General features: G+C 44.1%; 1 protein-coding gene across 3 annotated transcripts in view; it reads right to left on the bottom strand.

Annotated features, from left to right (window-relative positions):
* LRP1 (LDL receptor related protein 1) overlaps nt 1-24,968 on the bottom strand; it is a 326,669-nt gene that overhangs the window by 142,068 nt on the left and 159,633 nt on the right. For all 3 annotated transcript variants that reach the window (XM_083486061.1, XM_083486059.1, XM_083486060.1), the window contains 3 exons: nt 7,747-7,909; nt 2,131-2,353; nt 996-1,185 (listed from right to left, as the gene is read on the bottom strand). In XM_083486061.1, coding sequence (XP_083342187.1) covers nt 996-1,185; nt 2,131-2,353; nt 7,747-7,909 — 576 coding nt within the window. The remainder of the gene's footprint in view (nt 1-995; nt 1,186-2,130; nt 2,354-7,746; nt 7,910-24,968) is intronic.

The following is a 24,968-nucleotide window of genomic DNA, read 5'->3' as shown; positions in this document are numbered from 1 at the left end:
AATCTTAAACAACCTACCCTCTAATACCACAGATGGCATTAGATGAAATCTAGCAAGTCTTAAGCTCTATTCTCAAATTAAACCAATCAGTTCTATATAGATAATCTTCCAAACCTAGTTTATAATTGAGCAGAGTACGCCACTGGACAACCTTTCCCATTCTGAGAGAGGGAATGTATGTGTGAATACATCACCTTCTAAATGATCATTAAGTAGCTGCCTACAGATAAGGCAGTATTGCAGAATGGCACACTGTTCTGAACCTGTTGCTAAAAACAACCTCATGGACCTTTGTTGCTCATACATGAAAATAATGAGAAAGCAGGGTGGCAAGACATTCCTTTGTTGCCATTCAGTAGAGTCCTGATAAAAATGAACCACCTATACAACCGACCACGGCAGGAGGGTGGGCAGTTCAGTCAATCTGATGATATATGACCAAGGCAGAGAGACTAGTCAGACCAATGCTATGTGGATAATTAAAAAAATGGCCTCAAGAATGGACTGACCAGATATGGATTATAAAATAGGATGCAGGAAGGATGGCTGGACCACTCTCTGTGATGCTAAATGAGCAGGACATGGAATGCAAGAATAAACTGATTACTCAATCTGATGCCATACTGATGGTAGTTGTGACAGAAGAATAGATACAGAAGCAATGAATGGGATGCAGAGAGTGGACTAAGTCTTCTGGTTAGAATGTAATGCAGATATTTCTAGATGGAGTCTCGTGTGACATTGAGAATGACTTTTACTTATGCACATAGCACTGCTGAGGTGTGTGTGCATGTGTGTGTTTGTGTTATTTTGGCACCATTCCCAAAGAGAATTACCTTATTTCATAATGAACACAGACCTCCACCACCAAACATCAAGGTGATACAACAAAGCAAACCAACAACAGTTTTGCTGGGCACTTCAACTGGTCCTCAGCCCCAGGACATCCCACTTCTTTCCCTCCAAATGCTACCCAAAACCCACTCCCCGTATACCTGTGGGCTGACGTCGCTGGTGGTAGACATGAAGAGCTCCACCCTTATCCACCCGGGTCACCACTTGGAAGTCACTACTGTTGAATCGATTAACACGGATGACGCTGGTTTTCTGCTGAGCATTGGCGTTGTCTGAGTTGGTGGCATACAGGTAGTTTTCAAAGACGGTCAGGCCATAGAGATGCTCTATCTAGAGGGCACAAATGTGATTTTTGTGTGTGTGGATCACTTTGCTTTTTATTTTGCAGTTTACACATCTGAAGGCCTTCCCCTTCTTCGCTGTACCTGCTCTCCAATTATGGCACACTATGGCTCTGAATTTATGCCTGCCTTCCCCCAAGTTGGTGCTGCGCAGAGGTTGCTCAACTATTTATATATTTATTATTTAGTTCATATAATTGATTGTTTAAAAAAACACACAAAGCAGTTTACAAAAGGATAAAACAATAACATTGAGGAGGGGGAATCACAACCATAAAAAAGTTATGGTAAAATACTAAAACAAATTCAAATTACCTCAACTTTCTAAGCACCTGGATCGGCTTGTCTAAACAAGAATGTTTTTAGCAGGTGCTGAAAGGGTGCAATGAAGGCGCCTGCTTGACCTCAATAGGCAGGGAGTTCCAACTCCCATCATCCCTGATCATTAGCCATGCTCGCTGAGGCTGAAGGGAATTGCAGTTCAGAACATATAGAGGGCACCAGGTTGGAAGAAGGCTGCTCTGTGCTTTCAGTTGGCAGAGCATGTCCAATGGCCTTCAGATCTCTTAGAACTCTTGTGACTCATCCACATTGCTTACAACCCTGACATCACTTTGTTTCTATGCAGCAAATGTCACTGTGCTGAACATCAGTGCTGTCATCTTGTTTAAGGAACTCAGAACTTCCAGCTCACAACCCAGGCCTTTTAATATCTCTTTCATTTTAAAAAAGTTTGCTTAAGCCTGCAGTTAGATTGCTACATTTAGGTATCTCTCAACGTAAGTTGAAGGATAAGTTAGAAGCACAGCCATTAGTGATACTGATATTCACAAAGACAACAGTGCACCAGAAGGAACCACAGGTGGGCTTAACCATCCCATCGTTCCAAGGGACTCCATAACTCCTGCTGCAGGATCTCCAGAGGAGAACTCACCAGGATGCCCTGAATGATAGTGTGCCGGTTCTTTCCTTCATAATCCACCACTTCGATGTAGTCAAGATAGGCATCTGCCCAATAAACCAGCCGGTTGACCAAGTCCAAGGTGATACCATGGGGGAAGACAATCTTGGCGTCAACCAGTTTTGTGCGGTTCTGCCCATCCATGTCACAGCGCTCCACCTTCGGTATCTGTCCATAATCGGTGAAGAAAACCTTCCTGCAAGAAAGCAGAGAAGAAGGTGAGGAGCAGAAAATCTTTTCAATTAACCTCAGGTCTGCATGTTTTAATTAAACAAACTCATAGGTTAAGGCTACTTGTAAGGCCTACTGAATGCATTGAAATCAGTATAATAATAATAATAATAATAATAATAATAATAATAATAATAATACTTTTCATTAATAATGTATGGGAATAAGTCTTATTGACCTGAGCTGAACTTCCTTTTGGTTAAAATGGACTGCATCCGGCTGTAAATGAAATCCAGCTTCAAAGCTGTTCTTTCCATTAATGGACCAAAATCTACCAGGACAGTAACCACCAGAGCACAAGTTCATCAGCTGAGAAGTTCCAGATCCAACATTCCTCTTTTAATTAATGTCTTTAAGCAATGTACTACTTTAAAAACAAAACGAGCCTGCCTCATTTCTAGAGTGAGACTTCAATGAAGTCTATAGGGAGCAGTCCAGTCACATAGTGGACTTGAAACTCTGAAAAGGGGATGGTGGTAATGAGTCTCCAATCCCTTCCAATCAAGGGAAGATTATGAAACAGATTGACAGCGATCCTAAACCCTCCCATCACAATGATGATGGAAGGGTAGGGGTACATGTGGGATGCATGTAGTCTCCCCACCGGTCTCCTTCAAGAGAAGCGTGGGTGGATGGCATGTCATCACAGAAGCCCAAGCTTTATTCTAGTGAGAACAAGGAGCCCTGAAAATGGAGTGTACCCAGAGCTGTTCGACAGTGGAATTTGCTGCCAAGGAGTGTGGTGGAGTCTCCTTCTTTGGAGGTCTTTAAGCAGAGGCTTGACAACCATATGTCAGGAGTGCTCTGATGGTGTTTCCTGCTTGGCAGGGGGTTGGACTTGATGGCCCTTGTGGTCTCTTCCAACTCTATGATTCTATGATTCAGATAGTACACTAGTGGATTTACATCTACTGGATCCAAAGCTTTGTGAATACCCAAGGGTCCAATCTTTGGGCTTGTCAGCTAAGTCAATATGGAGCTGGTGCAGCAAAAAGAAAAGAAAAAAGGGGGGAAACATCCCTGCTTTCCCTTGGACAGAGAGAGCAGAAGACCTTTGGATTCAGCAGTGGATGCACAGCTCTACCCCACCACGATTTGAATTGTTCCAAAGATCTCCTTTGTTAAAAAAAACACGAAGCTGGGAACCTATTTTGTCATGCTTAACACGCAAGTGACTTGAAAATATATAAGAAGTGAAATATATAGGTTCTGAGTTTTTTCAACTATTCCTGCACTCCTATGGTTTTAAAAGTTGTCTAGCTCTGTCTGTGTATGTTTGGCTTGTATGGAAATTCCACTGAGTGCAATGAGGCTTCTCCTCAAGTGCATGGGATGTACGCTGAAGATGTCACTGCAAAACACCCTTGCTTCTGAACAGTTTGGCCTTTGGGGGTTGGATGAGAGGACTTAGGTAGCAGGGTACTAGGGACTGCTAGCTCATTCAGCTCCTATCAGTTCTACCTGCCAGTCTTCACAACTGAATATTGAAAATAAAAATGGTATAGCTGGCTGCCAGGAAAAGTTAAAATGAAGTACTGTACAGCTTTTGGTGTCGTGCTTTTGCCTGAGAAAAATGCGCAGGAGCAGGGAGGAGATCCTCTTAAGCCTCACCACCAGCAACCCACCAGCGCAAAAACTATTGTTAGAGCAACATAACGTACACATTTCTTTTATTATTATTTTTTGAAAACCCGAACACGGAGGTGGGGTGGGGGTGTTATATCATGTTACCTAACAGAAAACCAAAGTAAACACTAGGTGGCAGGCTAAGGTATGCTTTGGCCACAGAACACCCATTTCTAAATACCGTTATCTATCATCCACACTGGAAAGAAACACCTCAAGTGCAGAAGGAGGCTTCTTGAGTATTCAGGAGAGCAGCCAACCTGATACAAAACGGTGCAAAATACATACTTATACACACATTCCTGTTTTTTTGCTTCAGTGCTAAAGGCAATTTATTTGGGTTTAGGACAAGGATATCAGAAGGCCAGATTGACCATATCCATCTACCACAAGGCCCTCAAGGGCACTCGGATTACTAGACCTCAAGCTCGACACAAAGGAAGCATCAGTATTTGGAATCGTTCTTACACCGTATCTGAGTGCCCTCTGGTGCCCTCATCTTCAAATGGTGAAGATCTCATCCCCATTGTACATAGATCTTGAGTTAAAAATTAAACACTTGAAAGTAAGCCCCATGGAGAATCAATGAGACTTACTTCTAAGTAAATGTGCTTAAGATTTAGCTACCTACCAAACTCCCTTACGGAAACAGGGCCTAGCAATATATTACCTGTAGACATTATCCACCCCACCCCCTCCGGCTTTTCTGCAAATCAATGTGCTAAGGGATAATCTGGATAGGAGAAGAGGCAGGGTGTCACTGTTTCAATGCTTCCCCCACCCAATTCATGTAAACCCACTCTGGCCCAGAACAAAGGGGGTTTGGACTGCACTCTAAGGCCTCATCAGCACAGCATAAACTCTTTGCTTTCACTTGAAGTGCAGTACAATGAACTGAATGCCTGAAACTTCTCCTCAAAGTACTCCCCCATCCAGCTTCTAAATGTGCACCTGAAACTACCCAGGAGGAGGGAAAGCAGATGTGGCTGGTTGGGTTTCAAGGGACCCTAACCAAGCAGGCAGGCAGTGGATAGGTTAACACACCCTCACCACCATCTCATGCCTCCCCTACAAAATGCCCCCTCTCACTGCTTCTAGGATGCCAGGAAACTTTCTTTCTTGCATGTGCATTGTACAGTATACAGTTACCAACTTCCCTTCCCAATGGGTCTTGAACTCTGCAGTGCTCCAGCCTGCATCATCCTGAATTCCATTACTCTTATGACTGCTGCTGAATAGAAGCAGCATTTAGCATCTCTTTAATGCCAGTCTTGCAGCAAGTATCATACAGCACATTAAATGTGGTCCCATTTCTGTGCAGAGGGCTTACAACAGGCTTCCTCAACCTCAGCCCTCCAGATGTTTTTGGCCTACAGCTCCCATGATCCCTAGCTAGAAGGACCAGTGGTCAGAGATGATGGGAATTGTAGTCTCAAAACATCTGGAGGGCCGAGTTTGAGGAAGCCTGGCTTACAACAACCTACTTTAGGCAAACCGGGGAGAAACAAGGCCAAAGGATGATGAGTCACAATCAGGTGTCAATGAAATGCTAGTAAGGTGTGCCAGTGGTGCTGAGGACAAGTTTGGTAAGAGAACTGAGCCTTGAGGGCAAATGTGAAGGAGGTGGTGAGGAAAGGGGAAGGCTACATAGGGCAACATGGCAGAAAGCAGAAACATGTGCCTGGAAGGAGACAACGGGTAACAAATACTCCTTCCTTGATTCTAAGATGATATAAGCTGCCAAGACCTGACTGAACTGGAGCACTTTGCCTTGTCTATATGCAGTTGCAAGGCCCCAGCACAGAGGAAATGCATGCCCTGGAGCTGCTCAAGGTCAACTCAATGCATGCTTGTATGAACTGAGCACAACCTTGACAAGATGATTCTACCCTTTCTTACAAAGTCAGTGATGAACTATAAACATCTGTGCAACCAAATCTGCATAGACGCAATACTGAGCTATAATGTCATGAACTTCCTTTTAACTTTTCCCTCAGCATTTTCAGTTTGTTCCAGCAGTGCCCTGACACAAAGATGACCATCATCTTTTCCCTCTTTTCCAATAAGATTTCACTAAAGGCAACTAACTGGCTGACCTTCAAGATGCCTAGCAAACACACCATGCCAAGGACAACTGAAGTGTGATCCTTGGACCCTTGACCACAGAGAGGAGCCATAAATTTAACAGCGTCTGGTCACTAATGGGAAGCCACTTTTTCTTTTGCACAGTGAGGTGAGGCACTCCCCTCTAAATGTGGTACAGACTGAATGCGATAGCTACATGTCTGATGTGAAACATCCCATAATAGCACCAATTACACAGCTTCTGTGGTTTTCTACAGCACATCCAGACAGCTCTATAGTTAGGGATCAGGAGTAGAGTATCAGTGCATCTGATCCTCTCAAGACCAGAGATGCTGAGCATTTCAGCTCATACGGATGCTGCACTAACCCTCACAGCTGAAGCAGAAAGTGTCTAACTGTGCCCCAGGAAACCAGGAGAAAAAAGGTCTCTAACATTCCCAAGAAAAGTTTTTGTTCACAACACCCAGAAGGAGCCATAGAAACTGGCATTGATAGCATGTTCCAGGCAGGAGCACGTCTATCAGGAAGGGTTCAGACATTATGTGCCTCTTCTGTAAATCAGGGCTAAGCAACATAGTACCCTTCAAATGTTGCTGGAGAAAATCACCCATCAGTCCCAGCTAGCATCGCCAGTCATCAGAGATGATAGGAGCTCCAGTCCAACAACATCTGAAGGGTACCACAATGGCTACTCCTGTTGTAAATTATGAGACCACATGACCTTCTGATGCCAGCTGATGTCAAATCCAGGTCATGGCTAAGCCTGGGAGGCTCTAACATTGTGTAGGCCCAGCCTTCAGCTGACAAGTACTGTGTGAAATTGGGCTTACAGGATACTCTGTGATTCAGACTTCACATTTCTTCACTATCAATCACCTGCCACGCGTAGACCTATGCTAGCAAGGCACTGACACTCTTTGGAAGGAGGATTCCTTTGATAGCTCATAGATGCTGATGCAGGAAAGAAGGATCTCATAGAACCCAAGTTCAAAAGATTCTCCAATCTAATTCCTTGGCAGGGCAACGTTCAAGATCAACTCTATAAATCAGCTCACCCATCCACCAGCCCATGCTTAAATGGACAAATTATCACAATTTTCAGAATATAAAGTTGCCATTCATTCCCAAATAACTCTGACTATGTTCCTTATTTCAGCTATGCTTTCTAATAGGTTGATATTTCAAATGGGGAAGAAGGAAAAAGAGTTGTTTGCCATTTCGTATGCCATTTCACTGCTGCTCAGCTGGTTGGATTTCACATTGACAGGCACTTAGTTATTCAAAGGACACTGTGATAATTTAAGAGAAAAAGTCAAGCATGAAAAGTGCATTACTTATAGCTCTGGGCTCATGGATTCTACATGGGCATGACCACATCTTGAAAATGCAGAAGAAATCCTATTTTGCATCGATTACATCACAATAATTAAATAATAATACAAAAACTTTATCCAGCCAACCTTCTTTAAAATGGCTGGAAAACTTCATGGGAAGGAGCACATAAAATGCTCTTACTCCAAGATGCACCATTTTCCTAAAGCCAGGAATTACTGTATTGAGTTCATAAACCACCAATTGCAACATTATTTCCATCTTTCCCAAACAAATATATTCTTCATCCACAAACTGCACACACAAGATTCTCACCCCATGGTTGGATCCAGTGCAATGCCTTTGGGATTGTACAGTTCCAGGTCAAGCAGCGTAACACAGGTGACCCCATTCTTGTTGCAGACAAATATCCGGTCATCAATATCATCCACAAAGTAGAAGTTGCCTGTAAGCCAGTCAATAGCCATCTGCTCCACATCTAATGGAAGAAAACGAAGGGTGTGGTAAGTAAGATATTAACTCTTGGTCAAGAACAGTTCAGAAATTAACCTTCTTCAAAAGGCCAGCAATCTGGAGTTGGGCTCCATACAGCATGGGTAGGTAATGTTTCATCTGTTGATATTTTTATCTGCTGAGCCCATCTGCCTTATCTGTCTTGTAGTTATTTGGACTTTTGGTGGACTCCTTTTGAAAGCTACACCTATGAGAAATATACTGTGGGAAATCTTGGTTCTTCGATTCTGTCAAAACTCCTTGGAAGCCATGGCTCAGAGTGTCCAACTACTATACCATCAAAAATATTTACAACCTGCCTTTCATCTGTACAGGCACATCTGATCAGCTCATTCCTCAGGACAAGAAGGAACTGAACTGCAAAAGATCTGTCAGTGGAGCTGTAAAGAGTCAGGCACACAGAACTGCTCATGGAACAGATCTCAAGAGTTCCAGGTCATCCAGCATTATAGAGACAATGCTTGCACTCCGTGACTGGAAGTACCTCAGAAAAGCAAAAGTTTCAAAGGGTGGTGATGCGTGGAGATACCTTCAAAGAGAAGGCTAAGCTACAACCTCCTCTGCAGCATGCTAAATTTTATATGTCTAGTAAGCTGTGCTTTCCCCCCAGGTGGTACTCAAGGGTATTCAGTACCGGCACCTCTTTTGTTGTTGTTAAAAAGTGTGGCACTTACTGTAACAAGGTGAGTACCAGCAATTCTTCCCCCCCTTTTGGGGGGGTGTTAAAAAGTCTGGCACTTACTGTAACAACTTCATGGTGAGTACCAGCACCTGTTTTTCTAGGGGGGGAAAGCACTGCTAGTAAGTATGGTTTGGGAGGGAGCACTGAGACTTCTGTTTTCCCATCTGCAATCTGAAATGCTTCGCCCCAGCTACACATCCCATGGAACTTCTTTTCCTCCTTTGCCACTCTGTCATACAGATCATGTCTTCTTACCAAACCTCCATTTCAAGAAATAAGTTCCCAGTTAAGTAGAGGTGGTAGATCTAGAACTCCATGAAGTTCTCCAGTCCTCTCTTAGAGCTGCCACATTCTCTCTCTCACTCTCTCTCTTGGAAATGTGTGTAACTGAGAGTTTTGTTAAGGGAACTTTTCCCAAACACAAAGCTACACTGACAGAAGAAACTGCAACCGGCAGAACTTTCCTTTCTGTACAACCCTTTTAAGGGACAGAAGCCTGCTGAACATAAACCCAGTGACCCTATTAAAAACATTTATTAGTTTGTTTATAAAATTTGTTAGCTGTCTTTCGAACAGCACAGGCACTCAAGATGATGAACAAGCCTTCTAAAACCACCATATAAACTACAGCAGTAAAAGAGAACAACATGCTCAGCAAAAAACAAAAAACCACCTGGCAAAGCCCTTTTCAAATAAAAACTTTTTCTCAATCGCCAGAGGAAGCTATATATAATACCATGAAAAATGAAATAGCCTTATAAAATTAGGCCTATTTAGACTATATGCATTTCAGGCTGTGCTGTTTGGCTATGACACAAAAAGGATTTGACTGTGACCCTGTAGCCTCAAACAACTGCAGTGCCTGAACCCCTGCACAGTGGCATTGGTTATGAGACATGAGTACCCATGTCTCTGACTGGTGCTCTTCTCCTCCCCACCTCCCCCCCACACACACACCTGGCCAGTGGTGTGCAGTGAAACTTTTTTGGGGGGGGAACAGTTAGGGCCAGAGGCAACAGCTCGTAAAGGCGATTGTGGGAAGGGAGGGACATTGTGTTTGTGAGCATCCCGCCTGCCTCCCTAAGACGGGCAGAAGCTTCCCAGGCTTTGGGAAGGAGGCACCAGGCATTAATACTTTAATACTCTAATTTACCAGGTATATTTAGGGGACAGCCTAGTTCCCCATGTCCACTGACCGCATGCCACTTCACCTGGCCTGTTCTTCAGCCACATCTCACCCCCTATCACATGCTCCCCCCTAGTTTTCTTGCCGACAACAAACCATCCCAAGCAACCCCTTCTCCTCCCCACTGGGCCTGTTTTGTGTTACTGAAGAATAGAGCATCAGGCAGAAGATTGCTCTCCCACTGAGATACTTAGAGGCCTATTCTCCTCTCATCCTTCTGGGCTGCTCTGTTCTCGGGGAACTGGCTGCTGTCCTCAATTAGGCTCCCTCACCCGCCCTGTGCCCCCCTTGAAAACAGCTTTCAAAACTTTTTTCGTGTTTCACAGGGTTTTCTTTTTTCTCCAGTCCTGGCATCAATGGGCTTCTGAGAGCACTAGGCCTCCACAGCCTATTGCTACATTCCAAAATACTTTGTTGGCAGAGGCCCAAACAGTGTGCTGCTAAAGCGCAGTGGTGGAAGGCCGGGGGGGGGGGGAGTTTTGGGAAGCAGCAGCAACCAAACCAAAAAGGGGCCCCCAGATTCTGGCCAAGTTCAAAAGCTCAGATTCTGGCTTGGGAAACACCCTCCCCATGCCACCTCCTTTCATAAGCCCTTACATTCTGATTCCATTATATCCAAAATGGAAACATGAAGTTTAATATGAGCTTACAAAGCAGAATCTTAAATCAACGTCTACCTATGGTTAAGATCCTGACATTAAGCCACAGTTCCCCATTTCAGACTTAATGAGTAACTGTGGTTGGATTAATGAAATCACGATCACTTGTTTCCAGGTGCTCAACTACAGGTTAGTTACCGTGGCCCCTTGCAGATCACCGAAAAAAGAAGAAATGCATTGCCCACTCAGCCCACAACTATGTGGGTTTACATAAAATTTGCATATGCTAATTTATATACAAAGGTGCATATTTAGGAGTTACTATAATCTACAGTAATGCATCTCCATAACAAGCCCCCCATTACAAAATCCAAATCAGACACTGAAACTAAGATAAACAGAAATCAAAACATAAGTTTTCCTAATAAATTCCACATAAAGGAACATCCTTTACAAATGAGAGAACATAATTTAGCTCTTTCACAAGCACAGTTCATAGGATGGTGCTGCCCAAAACACACACACCTTTCAGAATGTGGTTCTCACCAAATTACAGTTTTATTATTGAATTTATTATTAAATCTCATATCCAGCCTTTACTCCCAAAGAAGCCCAGGGTGGGACTTTACTATGGCGCTTACTATGCTTAAATTACCAATAAGAGGATAACTGTAGCTCACTATACAAATTGTTTACTTGCAGACTGTAGATTCTGCTTCTTTCTAACTCACAGCTTCTAACTGTGCAAAAGAGATCTGATCCTACACTCGATGCAAGTGAACACCATACAGGCTTCTTTCGTATTCTATTTGCAAGAAATTACAGTTGCCAGACTTCATTTCTTGACTGAACATCTCTACATCCCAGTTTTCTAAACATAAATAGGTACTGTACATTAGAAATAACTGCTTTGCCATAACTTGTAGCAGGAGAGGGACAGATTGTTTATGAGTTTGTTTATATCGTCACCTTTCTTCCAAGGAGTTCAACAAGTCATAAGTGGTTTTTTTTTGCACTTTCCCCAGGACATGATTCTCACAACAACCCTGTGAAGTAAGTTAGGCTGAAAGACAGTGACTGGCCCATGTTTCATGGCTATGTGTGGATTTGAACTTTGGTCTCCCAGGTTCTAGCCCAAAACTCTAACCACAATACTATGCTGGCTTTGCAAGGGTCAGCCTTCCTCTACTTGCCTCAACCCAGAACATATTCACTACACATCTGTAGCTCAGCTTCATAATATCTGCTCTGCATGCAGAAGGTCCCCAATTCAATTCACAGAATTGCTGCAGAGCCACTATAGAATAGGCAACACTGAGATAAGATGAAAAAGTGGTCTGTTCCACTATCCAAACACAATGCATTCTCAGGGAATTGTTTGTTAGGCGAATGTTCACATAACGAGTCAATGATTCCCAATGATTGCTATGGGAAATTTTCTAATGTGTTTCCAACTACAGAATTTTGACCCCCAAATGATTTTTAAAAAACCAGGAAAACCCTCTAAAATCTTGCAAAAGGTAAACATGGTTTGTGGAGAAATGGCTGCTGCGAACCAGCAAAACACAATAAAGTAAGGCTTGTTTAAGGCCGCTTATTTGTTACAGTACTATACACAGGTCCAGCTGTTTGGATAACTGAACCTGCAGTGTGTACAGCAAGTTTTGGGTACTAATTCCTCATGTTTGGATAAGGGGATTTTCCTTGGCCTCCAATAGAAGGCTCCATATGTCAGGGCCTTCATCTGCTGCTTTCTCTCCACTTCTTCCCCCTGCTCCCCCCCCTTTTTTTAAAAAAAGGTCAGGAAGCACCCACTGGACTCCAATCAGCAGCGGCATACAATTGTGTCACTGACTGGGATGCAAAGGAACTGCTATTCTAAGCTGGCCCCAACAATGAAGCTTGACAAAAGAAAGACCCAATTACCCACCATAGCAAATGTATGTGTGCTGGCTTGAATGTTAATACAGTATTGGGTAGGTCTGATGGTGCTGCAGGGATAAGAATGTCTCAGAGTAGACTCCCTCTCCCTCTCCCTCTCCCTCTCCCTCTCTCTCTCTCTCTGCACTGTGTAATGGAAACATGAATGGCCACCACTCCCTCAAAGCAGAAGGCTCTGTCTCAAGGGACGAGGGACTGTTGAGCAAGTCAAGCTGCCTGGTGCCCTCCAAGGATGACTGGCTAAGAACCAAGTGCCAGTTTTGCTAACAGTAAAAACTGACTCACTGCAAAAGTTGCCTTTCATTAGCATGCTGGGGGAAGAACAAATTTCTCCACTCGGCTGGAAAAACAATTTTAGTGTTCTGTTGTTCTTCAGAAAACTGGAATCGCCAGGCTTGTAAATTGCAACATGCAAGCTACAAGGGGGACAGGAGCAGCAGCAACAACATAATTCCATTAGGAGAATTCTGGGAGGAAGGATAAGTTATGAACAGCCACTTGGAGTTGGTGTGCATGTGTGTGAGAGAGACCACTCTATCTTAAAACAACAACAACCACCACCAACAAGTGGCTTCAAGCTGCAAAAGTTCAGATAGCTTTTGATTAAATTAAATTTCATTTGGAATCAAGTTCCTGAAGGATGTTGTTGTTATTCATATTTACACTTTGATGCCTTCAAAGCAGATAGGCAGGCAGGCAGGCAGGCAGACAGACAGACAGACAGACAGACAGACAGGAAAGGATAGAGCAGGGGTGAGGAATCTGTGGTTCTCCAGATACTGAACTCCCACCAGCCCCAGCCCAGCAGTGACCAGGAATGATGGGAGTTGTACCCCAACAACCTCTGGACCCCAGGGATTGACAGTACACTTCTAAGGTAAAATATGATATGAGGCTACGGGATAATCATCCTAGAGAAGCAGAGATACAAGCACCCAAGTACACATAGATAGTAGCTATACTGGGCAGGAAACAAGCACATCAATTAAACAAGAATGGAAACTGCACCCAGAAATTATGCATATAATTTCAAATCAGCAAAGGAATGGTATCAAGTCTGTTGCAGAGGCTTCCTTTGTTGATACAGCCCATTGATCGTGCTTTGAGTTTTCTGAATAGAAAGCCTACAGACCAGAAGGCCTGGCTCTTTCATTGTGAAGCAGCCTGCAAAATGGTTGCCTAGTCACCTGTCTCAACAGGAGCCCCCTGACCACCACTGTACAATGTCCAAGATATCCCAGGCCTGCCCTGTGCTGCTCTGGGGTAAAGCACATTAGACCGGCCTGAGCCACAGGACAGCAAAAACAAGCAGCAGTGAATAAATCTGCCAGTCCAGATGAAGACCATCGCTAATCTAGCTGGGAATCGTAATTTCAAGCCACTTTGCCTCAAGAGTCGGCATCTTTGATCTGAAGCTGCTTTTAGGGGCTAAGTGTTAAAATCATTTAAAAGATGCACATTCATCCGTCTTGTGATATGCCCTTAAACCGCTTTGCTAGGCTTGTGGCCCAAGTGGGACATTAAACCCCACAGGCAGGCAGCTGCTCTGGAGGGTGCAGGGCAAAGTTCGTGACAGAGTTAAGAGATACTGCTTGAGTGCCAAATCTCTTTCTCTCAGAAGGAGGGAGGAATCAAGCAAGAGGCAGTGATTTTCCTTTAACATCTGGTCAGTGCTTTAAGCTGAGTCACTCCCTTTGGAAACTCTCCCATGTGGTGTCGTGGTGTCAGCTCAGACCACAAGAGCGACTCTGCACTTTTATAATGGTTAAGCAACCCCAAGCTACGTTGTTGTTGCTTCATCTGTTCTGCGCCTCCCTGTCCCTGATTCATTAATATCTTGCACAAAAGAAGGAGGCACAAGCACCAAGGCAGTTTCCTGCACCAGAGGGGAAAGACCTGTTGAAGCTAGAGAAAAATAACGTCAAAGTTGGCTGCAAACCACCTTTTGAGTCAGAGTCACAAGATTGCTTTTAGGTGTTCCAAATGAGAAGAAAACTGAACGCAAATTACAGAACAGGGTAATGGTGGAACCACTGCAATTTGGACCTCTGTAACTTTCCCAATAATAATTTATATACCATACAGTGCTACCTTCGGTTATGAGCACTTCTGGTTACGAACACTTCAGATTACGAGCTCCGCTAACCTGGAAGCAGCTGCTCCTGGTTGTGAACTCTGCCCCAGGATGCAAATGGAAATTGCGCGCCAGAGGCACGCATGCAGTGAGAGGCCTCATTAGCAAAAGCGCGCCTCAGGATAAGAACGGTTTCAGCTTAAGAACGGACCTCCGGAATGAATTAAGTTCATAACCAGAGGTACCACCGTACAGGTAACCTTACAAAGCACAGCTTGGTCCTAACTATGCTTTTTTCTGATAGCATTCCCATTTAGATTTTAACACATTTTTAGTATTATATTATTGGGTCTTATTGTTTATTGTATTAGCTGTTGAGCTTCCCATGGGCATCTGGATGGTCACTCTGAGAACAGGTTGCTGGACTACAGATGGGCCACTGGTGTGATCCAGCAGAGCTCTTCATATGTTCGTGTCTCCTTTACACCACTTAGAGACTACTGTGATTCAAATAAATAAATAAATAAATGGGAACCTTGGGATGGTGAGCCTTTCTATGTGGCTATTCATTTTAAATATAGTAATTGTGTTATTGATGATGATGATGATGATGACACAGTTGTTGCATGGGAACCAGAATTCAAGGCAGTCCTTTGCAAGTATTTCTCACTTAGCACAATTCTCTCCCTGAACCTCAGCTGGCACTCCCACTGAACCAGCAACAGGTTGTATTGTAGCCACCAGGTTCCTTTAAAACAACTGGCTTTTTCCTAGTCCATGTTGAACCAAACTTAACAGCTGCAGAAACCCTTGGTCATCCCCCCACCCCATCCCACATGGCTTCCACCCAGCATGGGAAAATGTACTTCTGTTTGAAGGGCAGCAACAAATCACCTCCATCAGTCAAAACTGCATCTCCCTTCACCAATGGGCAAAGGAGAAGCTACTTGAAAAGATGCTGTCTCTTCAACAGGGTACAGGATTTGTTTGCTTAAGAAATTCAGCTCACCTAAGTATTTCACTCTTCTGCCTCATGTACATCCAAGCAAAGTCTCTACTAAAGCAGATGGCACAGGCAACCTTGGCCAACCAGGAAGTTTTAGACCACAACTGCCATCAGCCCCAGCCATCTAGAGGGTCTCAGCTTTGCAAAGGTTGGCATAAGGCAACAAGCGAAAGAACTGCTGCAATATATGTTGTGTGAGAAATCACACTTGAAGAACTTCCGGCCCTGGAGATTTAAAAGAAGTTAAGGCTCATATCTGAGACAGGAGGTGGCAATCCTATTAATCTCTATCGTTCCTTTATCTATGCTGTTACAAGCCAAAAGATCTGAACAAGCCAAAAGATAAATAACAGCATTTTAGTGCTATTTTTTCCTAATGTACATCTTTTTGTATGCAGCTGAATCCTTTTAAATCCTCCACAATTCCTGTGAAGTCTTCCCTTTGTTTCCCCTTATCAGATTGAAAATTCTCTTAAATTATTTGTTTTCAACATGTAATCAAAGCAGGGCTGAATAAAAAGGCCAGACCAAATTTATATTCTGGCTCAAACAGATTAGATTCTAAACCTTTAGTTATTGGGAAGTGTTTGTTGACAATGTGGTTGAAGAACTGGGGGGGGGGGGTGCAACTGATTACAACTGCAGTTGATTACAATGAGGGTACTGATATGGTTTTCCCTAATCAGGAGAGAATTATAAACCACATAAATCCAGTATGTGGCAAGAATTTTACAGTGGTACCTTGATTCTCAAACTTAATCGATTCCGGAAGTCCGTTCCAAAACCAAGGCACACTTGCAACCAGCTCCTGGGGCTTGTACCCCAACTCCTTCTAGGATTTTGGACACACTTTGCTCTTAAAATGGGCTGGAACAGGAACGAAGGAGGCAGCAACAGCAACAAGAGTGACAGCCAACTACCTCCCTCCTCCCTTCCCAGTCTGGTATTTTTGCAGCTGGAAAGCATTAGCTTCTCTCAAAGTCTTTTGTTTTTCAAATTGCTGGCTTGTTTTCTCTTCTCAACTTCCTCCCCCATTCCTTCCCTCCCTCTTACCTTGTTCAAAATTCCATCTTTTATTATTATTTTCTGCTTTCATTCATAGTTAAAGCCAAAAGCCAAGGTTTCCTCTGAAACTGTATGAAAGCTACATTAGCAAGACCTATTTTAACCCTTACAAAAGAGTTTCTCTCTCTCCCCACCCCTGGCCATCGCCAGTCTCAGTCCCCAAAATCATTTTCTTCTTCTTCTCTTCTCTAGCTAGCTAGCTGGGGGGGGGGGCAGCAGGCAGCTTTTTTATTTTTGGCACAGTCTCAGAGAACTTTGGGAAATTTGGAAAAGAAGCAAGCCTTGGGCCTCAGTTGCACTCAGAAGAGTTCAGCTGCTTCTGCAACATACCAAAAAGGGGGCTGCAGAGGGCAAAAGGCAAGTTGTCAAAAGAGCCACCTTGATCCCAGACAGTGAAGGCACTCACAAAAGAATCACTTCCATGCAGTAAGCTGTTACTTTGCATCAACTCCCAAAACCCTGAAGCAAAGCTATGTAGGGCGGCCACTGGGTGGCCCCCCAATGACTTTCAGGTGGCTCAGGAAACACCTCTGAACAACAGACCGTTCCTGTTCTTATTTTTTAATTCCTGTCCACACTCTGGTGCCAGTATCATGAACTAAGGTTACCAGATTTGTTTCAAATAATCCAGGGAAACTTTTTCCCCCCCTTTAAAAGAGATTTAAAAAGTTATTTTTAAAAAAGTTATTTTTCTAAAAAAAATAAGATGTAATATCTGCTCTTCTGTGGTCTCCTCTGTCACATGGCCTTCCTCTGGGCCCCAGCCTGCTCTCTTGGAGCGCTAGCCGCCATGGAGTAGGCTCGGGTCGGGCCTGGGCTCAGCCACGTGTCCTTGCCCTCCCGGTGATTTCCTACCTCTCCTTGTCAATGGCAGTGGCAGTAGTGCGGCAAGTACGGGGCTCCCCTCTTTTTTGTCCTTTTTCTTCCTCTCTTCCTTCTCCCTGCATCGGTTCTGGGGTTTTTCTGGCCCCAGAGTGCCGCTGGGCAGTCAGCCGAGTGGCTGGTCACTCTTGCTCCTGGCTCGATTTGGGTCACGGGGGGGTCAGCAGTCCCCCCCAGTTGATGCGCTGGGCATCCCCAGTTCCTCCTTGGCAGTGGCAGCGGCAGTCTCAGCAGCCCAGAGCCAGCCTGGTAGCGCAGTTGTCTCTGGCTGGCTTCAGTAGCTGCTCACTGCCATGGCACCTGCCATTTTGCCTCACCAGAAGTCCCCATATGATATGTCTTGTGCCACTGAACCAATCACGCAATATTCATTCCCTATTAATAAATCTACAACACTTAAAATATAAATCCGGGGACATATTTTGTCTGGGGACAGATTTGTAAATCCGGGAACTGTCCCTGGGAAACAAGAACGTCCGGTACCCATATCATAAACACCACTGTAAATTAAGAGTTAATTTCCATCACAGGCCCAAAGTGGGCATATTAGAATTATAGAATCATAGAGTTGGAAGGGACTCAAGGGTCATCTAGTCCAACCCCCTGCAATGGAGGAATCTTAGCTAAACAGAATCATAAAATATTGAGCCCCTGAGGTTGCCTGCCCCCTGCGTTAAACATTAAACTGGTTGTGTCTGAGAAGGAGGGAGGGAGAAACTTTGGTACACAGTGAAGTGGTGTGTTGTTGTTTTTTAAAAATATGAAGCCAGCATGATATAGCTGGGTACATGGTCCTAAAGAAAGATGTCAAATTCCTAGACACAGGCCTTAAATATCTCAGCCTATGAACATGTAAGCAGCTGCACTTGCATATATGCAATGTGTATTACCTGTTTGGTTTGGCTGTTGTCTGTGCATGCGCTGCCATCTGCACATGTGCATGACCTGCTTCAAAGGTGCCCACCTCAGCTTAACTGCAAAGTGAATGTGGTTTACATTTTCTAATCAGATGGAACCTGATTTCAGGGCAAGCACATCAAACAGTGGTATTTATCAAGAAACTACAGGATAGATATGGATTGTGGCTAATGTTGTGTGTACATGGCTTCAAACAACAGTGGTGCAAGCTCACTGGAGCCAGAGTGAAGAGTAATGTGTACACAGACGGCAACTCAGATTGAGCAGGCTCCAACTTCCAAGTTCAAAAGCCAAAATTGGGCAATATTTTTATTAGGACCAGCCAGAATGTCACAAACATCTGCCAAGCTTTCAAGTTCTCGAGAACTCTTCATGAGACAATATGTTATCCAAAGCAAGGGGTAGAGGAGGACATTGGGGGGTGGGGAGTACAGAACTAGGATGGATGTTGTGGTCATGAGTTCCAAGATGGAGATTGCAATTTACCATTTCTTCTTTATTCCAGAATCATTCTTCCTTATCTCAGAACTGAAGGTTTGTAACCTGCTTTGAGTGTATGTGTGAAGCAGTGATTGATAAGTGAGTTGTTTGGACACCAGACAATAGGAATCTCTGGGTTCTAAAAAAACTGCTATCTTTCTTTCCCCTTTACTCCACTTTTCCTATTTCTGTCTTATTTTCTAGTATAGACCTTGGAAACTTCATATTTGCCCTTATTTCCTCCCACATCAACCAGGATGCATCTTTTCTGTGGTGGGTTTGTCTGAGATCAGGTACTCCCTAGTAGTTACCATATTTTTTGCTCTGTAAGACTCACTTTTTCCCTCCTAAAAAGTAAGGGGAAATGTGTGTGCATCTTATGGAGCGAATGCAGGCTGCGCAGCTATCACAGAAGCCAGAACAGCAAGAGGGATTGCTGCATTCACGGCGCAGCGATCCCTCTTGCTGTTCTGGCTTCTGAGATTCAGAATATTTTTTTTCTTGTTTTCCTCCTCCAAAAACTAGGAGCGTCTTGTGGTCTGGTGTGTCTTATAGAGCTAAAAATACGGTATTTTCTGCGAATACTACTGAACAATAAGTGCAGGTGGATGTTTGGTTGTTGTTGTGTTTTAAACCTCCTCTCCAAATGTCAAATGCAAATATGAAAACTTTGCAAAGAGGCTTAAAAAAACTTCCTGCTGTGCTGAAGCTGATGTCTTGAACTTAATAAGAATTCACAGCATAGCCAGCTTACAATAAACTGGTATGCATGTCTACTCCAGCAGCAAGTCTCTTTGTGTTTAATGTGGCTACTCTAAAGTAAGTGGATACAGGACTGTAACCTAAGTTTATGTTTAGGGTTGGCATTGAGGAAATAGGGTTCTTCTATTGTTAACAATACAGTGGTACCTTGGGTTACAGACACTTCAGGTTACAGACTCCGCTAACCCTGAAATAGTACCTCGGGTTAAGAACTTTGCTTCAGGGTAAGAACAGAAATCAAGCTCCGGGAGTGCGGCGGCAGTGAGAGGCCCCATTAGCTAAAGTGGTACCTCAGGTTAAGAATAGTTTCATGTTAAGAATGGACCTCTGGAACGAATTAAGTTCTTAACCCAAGGTACCACTGTAGTATCTCCACAGTTAGCACCAGCAAGACATGGCAGACTTCCTGTGGTAAACATAAGGGAGAGCAGCAATGACGGCACTCTCTCCAATCTTGTGTTATGCCATGCCCCTCACAGCAGCCATTTTGAGAATGGCACCCTCAGCACTCTGTTTGGAATGTGCCCACTGGTCCAAAAAGCTTGGCAACCCCTGAGATAGGGGGTGCCTGGCTGTTGACACCCTATGCAGAGCTCTATGAGAGCAGATTGGGCTGCATTTCCAGCCTAGGCATACAACAACAATCCATAAATAATTCAAAATGTACACCTGGAACTGTACTCTAGATTCTAGATGGTGCCCATCTGTAATTTCTGCATCAGAAGAAATACTGAAAATAAACAAATAAATAGGAGGTGCTGATCTCACAAGGTAATGGGTAAAGTCAGGCAGTGAATAATTTCTAAAATAGGAAGTACCAGGGCTCAAGATCACCTGAAATTCCTTCACCTAGAAGCCCTACTCACAGCTCCGTTCCCAAATCCCAGAGGTAACAGAGTGCCTGTGATTACTGAGCGATGTGAAGAATGCACTCTGCACATGCTCAAGGGCATACAACTTTTTACTTGTTCCAAACAGCAGTTTCTCTGGGGGGTGCACTATATAGCAGAAGCATCCTCCCTGCTCCCTCCGCTTTGACACACGCCCTCAAGCCTGGTCTCAGGTGCACCCAGTGTCATGTTCTCTAATCATCATTAGCACCTGTTTGGGTCACAATTCATCTTCATCTTCTTCTTTTTGCTGCATCTTTCCCCCTCAGGCAGGATAATGACCCCTTTCCTGTTTGGCGTGTACAATATACAGCCAGCTGTTAGTCTGCCACGCACCATACTCATTTTGAACTCCTCAGGGATTTTGGTCTCGCTTCTGTCTGAAAGTAGAAACGCAGGCCCTGACATGAAGAAAAAGTGACAAGAGGACCCCCAAGGCTGGCTGCTTCATTGTTTGCCCGCCCTCCAATTGAGGTGGACTTGCTGGAGCATCTGGTTGTCTCACTGGCATCACAACAGCACAAATTAAGACGACGTGTGTACATGCAGCTTGGGGTGGACACTGGACCATTTTCTCTCTCTTTTACTTGAGTTTGGAGGCAAAGCCTTGCCTTATATCTGTGTCTAAGCTTTTCCTCATATCCTTCAATGAGAAACTAGGCTTTCTTCTTCTTCTTCTTCTTCTTCTTCTTCTTCTTCTTCTTCTTCTTCTTCTTCTTCTTCTTCTTGGCAGAGATACCAGAAGAACTTTAAAATATTCCAAACAAGTTTCAAAAACCTGTCTATTTAGGTGGTTGTCACTGACAGATTAACTTCACACCCTTTATGTGCCCCATTAATAGGAACATGTATTTACTGGAATTTTAGATGGAGCCAACTGATTACTTGGGGGCATCTTCTAATCAGAGGACTGCTCAGAGCACATGCTAATCAGAGCACTGCTCTTAGATTTATCATCATCCTGCACTGCAGGAGCTTGGACTATATGATCCTTGGAGTTTCTTCCAACTCAACAATTCTATGATCTTATCATTTTATAATACCATTCAGTGATTTACTCTGTGCCCTGATCCCCACAGCTGTATGAACTAAAACCCAGTTTCCATTTGACAAGCTATGCTGTATATTATGTGGCCCAGGACAAAAAAATAAACATAAAAATCAGATCCTTACTCTCCTGTATCACATATTAAATTATCTATCTTTGGAGGAAAATCCAGTATTCTCCCAGGCAGACAGCTGCTTAATACAATCTGTCCTCATAAAGGGCTCATCCTCACCCTAGTATACTGTCATATTTTAATGAAAGTATGTATTAACTGTATTCTTAACGTACCCAACTTCTCAGGTCTTTCATGCTGACTTGGAAGCCAGCCAGGGTAGAGAGGCATCCTCCAAACAGGCTGCAGAAACACCCAGCTGGCTTCTGCCTTATCCTGGTGAAATCCTTATTGTGTCATGCATCATAGATGGGACTCATTGGCAAAAGAAAACATGGCCACAGAGTTTGGAAGTATCACTGCTGGGAGCAGATGACAGGGAGGTGGCTGGGAGATTGGCACTGTGTGGGCGCACCAGTGAGAGCTCCCAGTTGACCCAGGGTGAACAATAGTTAACACTGGAGTTAACGCAAAGATAGATTCTAGGATTAAAAGGAAGTACAAGTGAGCAAGAACATAGGAAGCTGGCTTTTATTGAGTAATACTATTGGTAATCCAGCCCAGTATTGCCTACACTGACTGGCAGTGGCAGTTCAGGGCTTCAGACAAGGGTCCCACCCAGCACTACCTGGAGATGCCAGGGATTGAACCCGGGACCTCCTGCCTGCAAAGCAGATGCTCTTGTTTTGTATCATGTGATATTTTGGTTAGGGTCTCCCCCCCCCCCGCGCTTCCTTATCACATTATCTACAGATTAGGGAAATTCAAATTAAATGGGGACAAGTGTGGGCTGCCCTTTGTATGAGGACCACATTGTGTGGAGGAAGTGAAAAACATGCACGTATGAGATGCATTGAATCCAATTTAAACTACTGTGTGGACACAGCCTAGGGCAGCAATCCTGTGTACATATACTTAAGAGTAACTGCCACAGAACTCAATGGAGCTTATTTCAAAGAACACATACAAAGGGTCATGCTGCAAGCCAAGCTTTTAAAAATCATGAGATTGCTTAAAATCCATGAGTGAAATAAGCAAAGCTAACCTAGCACTGAGAATTTAGCAAACAGGAAACTTCTGGGTTAACCTCCTTTTACCTAGCTGGTCTTAGGAGCTGGAAAATTTGACTCTTGCACAATGAAAAGCAAACATTTTTGAGTTTATTGTCCCCTGGGTTCTCATTTTACAGCAAAGGAAAATAAAATTGCAACATCTTCCAGCCCAGTTGACTAAAAATATTTGTGAGTATGGGGAAATCTTCATTAGTAGGCAATTTCTGAGAAGGTCGTGAATTCCAAATGCTACCCCTAAAGTCTCCAAATATTTATGTACGTTGTTTTTGGTCCTTGAGGCATCTAACAAATCCCACAGGATGACAAACGTGTAAATGATAACTTCCTCATATTTTTGCAAGCACAGACACAACATGCAGGAAACAGAGATGGCTCATTCATTATTTATTCAAAGAGCTCAGTCTGGAAGTATAATAAGCTGCCTTAGTATTTTCAAACCACCGAGCCATCTATCCTGCCTAGCCCAACTGACAGCGACTCTCCAAGGTCTCCAGGAAAAGATCCTCTCCAGCCCTGCTACCCAAAATAATTTTAAGTAGAGATTGCATTATACAGAATGTGCCCTCTTGCAAACAGTACCAGCTGGTGTGGTGTGGTGGAGCCGGGAAGCCACCCTCCCAATGCCAGTAGCACTACAGAATATCTGGAAAGGCAGGATGGAAACAAGGGTGACTATCACAGGCAGGCTGATAGTGCTAATCCTGTGGTCTGTCAGTATGTCTGTGCAGCCTCATCCAGGTAAGGTGAAGTGGTCCACCCTGCCCCACCAGCCGCTCCTGCTCCCGAGTCAGATCACCAATCCACCTCAGTACTGTCCACTGGCAGTGACCCCTCCAGGTTTGCTGGCAGGGATTTTTCCCAGCCCCACATAGAGATACCAAGAACTGAACCTATTGCCTTATGCATGCAAAGCATATGCTCCTCCATTGAGCCACGCCATTATTCTGTCTTCCCCACAAAGAGCTCAAGGTCGCTTATGTGGTCCCCCTACCCATAATAACCTCACAACAGCCATGTGAGGTAGGTTGGGCTGAGAGTGTGTACTGTTTGGCCCACTGAGCTTTGTGGGTGAGTGGAGAACTGGAACTAAACACGTCACTAAATTGGCCAGGGACTGAACTTAAATACTTAGTTTATATTACATAAGCTAAATTGGAAGGAACCCAAAGGTCTTCTAGTTCTACTGAATGTCCAAAGGCAGGACACATTTTTTTCTGTCTAAAGAGGGCTGGGGAACCTGTGGCCTTCTGGATGTTGCTGGACTACAATTCAATCTTCACTGACCATTGGCCAGCACAGGCTAATGGAAGCTGGAGTCCAACAACACCTGGTTCCCTGGCCCTGGCGTAAATCAGTTGCCAGCAGGCACCTGATAAGCCTTTTTAAGCAAATATTTTTAAGAAAAGGTTTTCCTAATAAATTCAGTCCGTTGCTGAACAGCTTCCCCCCCTACAGGCTGCAATTCTTCATGGAAGGATTTGGAAAAGGCTCAGCCTTGGGGATTAAAGGCTGGCCGTATAAAGAAGAAAACAAGCTAAGTTGCTTGCTCTGAAAACTGGGACACCAAGTGGGGCAAGGGGGGTGGAAGTGGGTGGGGGAACAAATCAAGCACAGCTGGTTCCAAGTTCATGCTAACCTAACTCATTCTTCACCTTCCACACACCCACAGAAACCAGATCAGAGGCTTTCAGCAGAACTACGGAAAGGAGGAGAGAAAAGGAGAATGCCAATGCATCCAGCAAATAAACATTAGGCAGCTGATTCATAACCAAGATGTGTGCTGTAGGGCAAACAGCAGTCAAAAGTTTTGACCGGAGAAACAGTTTCAATGGAAGAACAGGTTGAGAGGACTGTGCCGCTGACTGCAGAAATGTCTGAGTTCAAAAGCCTGTGAGGAGGAGGAACGAAACCTTGCCAGGAATGCAGTCCCAGGGGTCCGAGTTTCCTTTCCTTTTCGCTTATAGGAATGATCCTTTGGATACATTTACATAATGATCTGAAGGCATTCCAGCTCCCTAGCCTTGAGAACAAGACAACCTCTGTCACAGCAAAAGACTTTACATTCAAGCATTTCCACTGGCAGCATTTTGCATTAATTGGAGAGGTTAAAGACATGTATTTTCAGGTCAAACTAAAAAGATGGGGGCCCTGACATTCTCTAGTGGCTATGAAGTTTTAGGTTTGGAGCCTTGGATCAGACAGTGCTCTTCATCAACTCTTCAAGGGAAACTGCCCTGACAGCAAAGTCACATCAGTATAGGAGCCTGACAGCGGGGGGGGGGGGGGAGGTTTTTTTCTTAGAAAGA

Source organism: Podarcis liolepis, assembly GCF_965112155.1.
Source record: "Podarcis liolepis genome assembly, chromosome: 2".
Lineage (NCBI taxonomy): Eukaryota > Metazoa > Chordata > Lepidosauria > Squamata > Lacertidae > Podarcis > Podarcis liolepis.
This window is presented reverse-complemented; position numbering and strand designations above follow the sequence as displayed.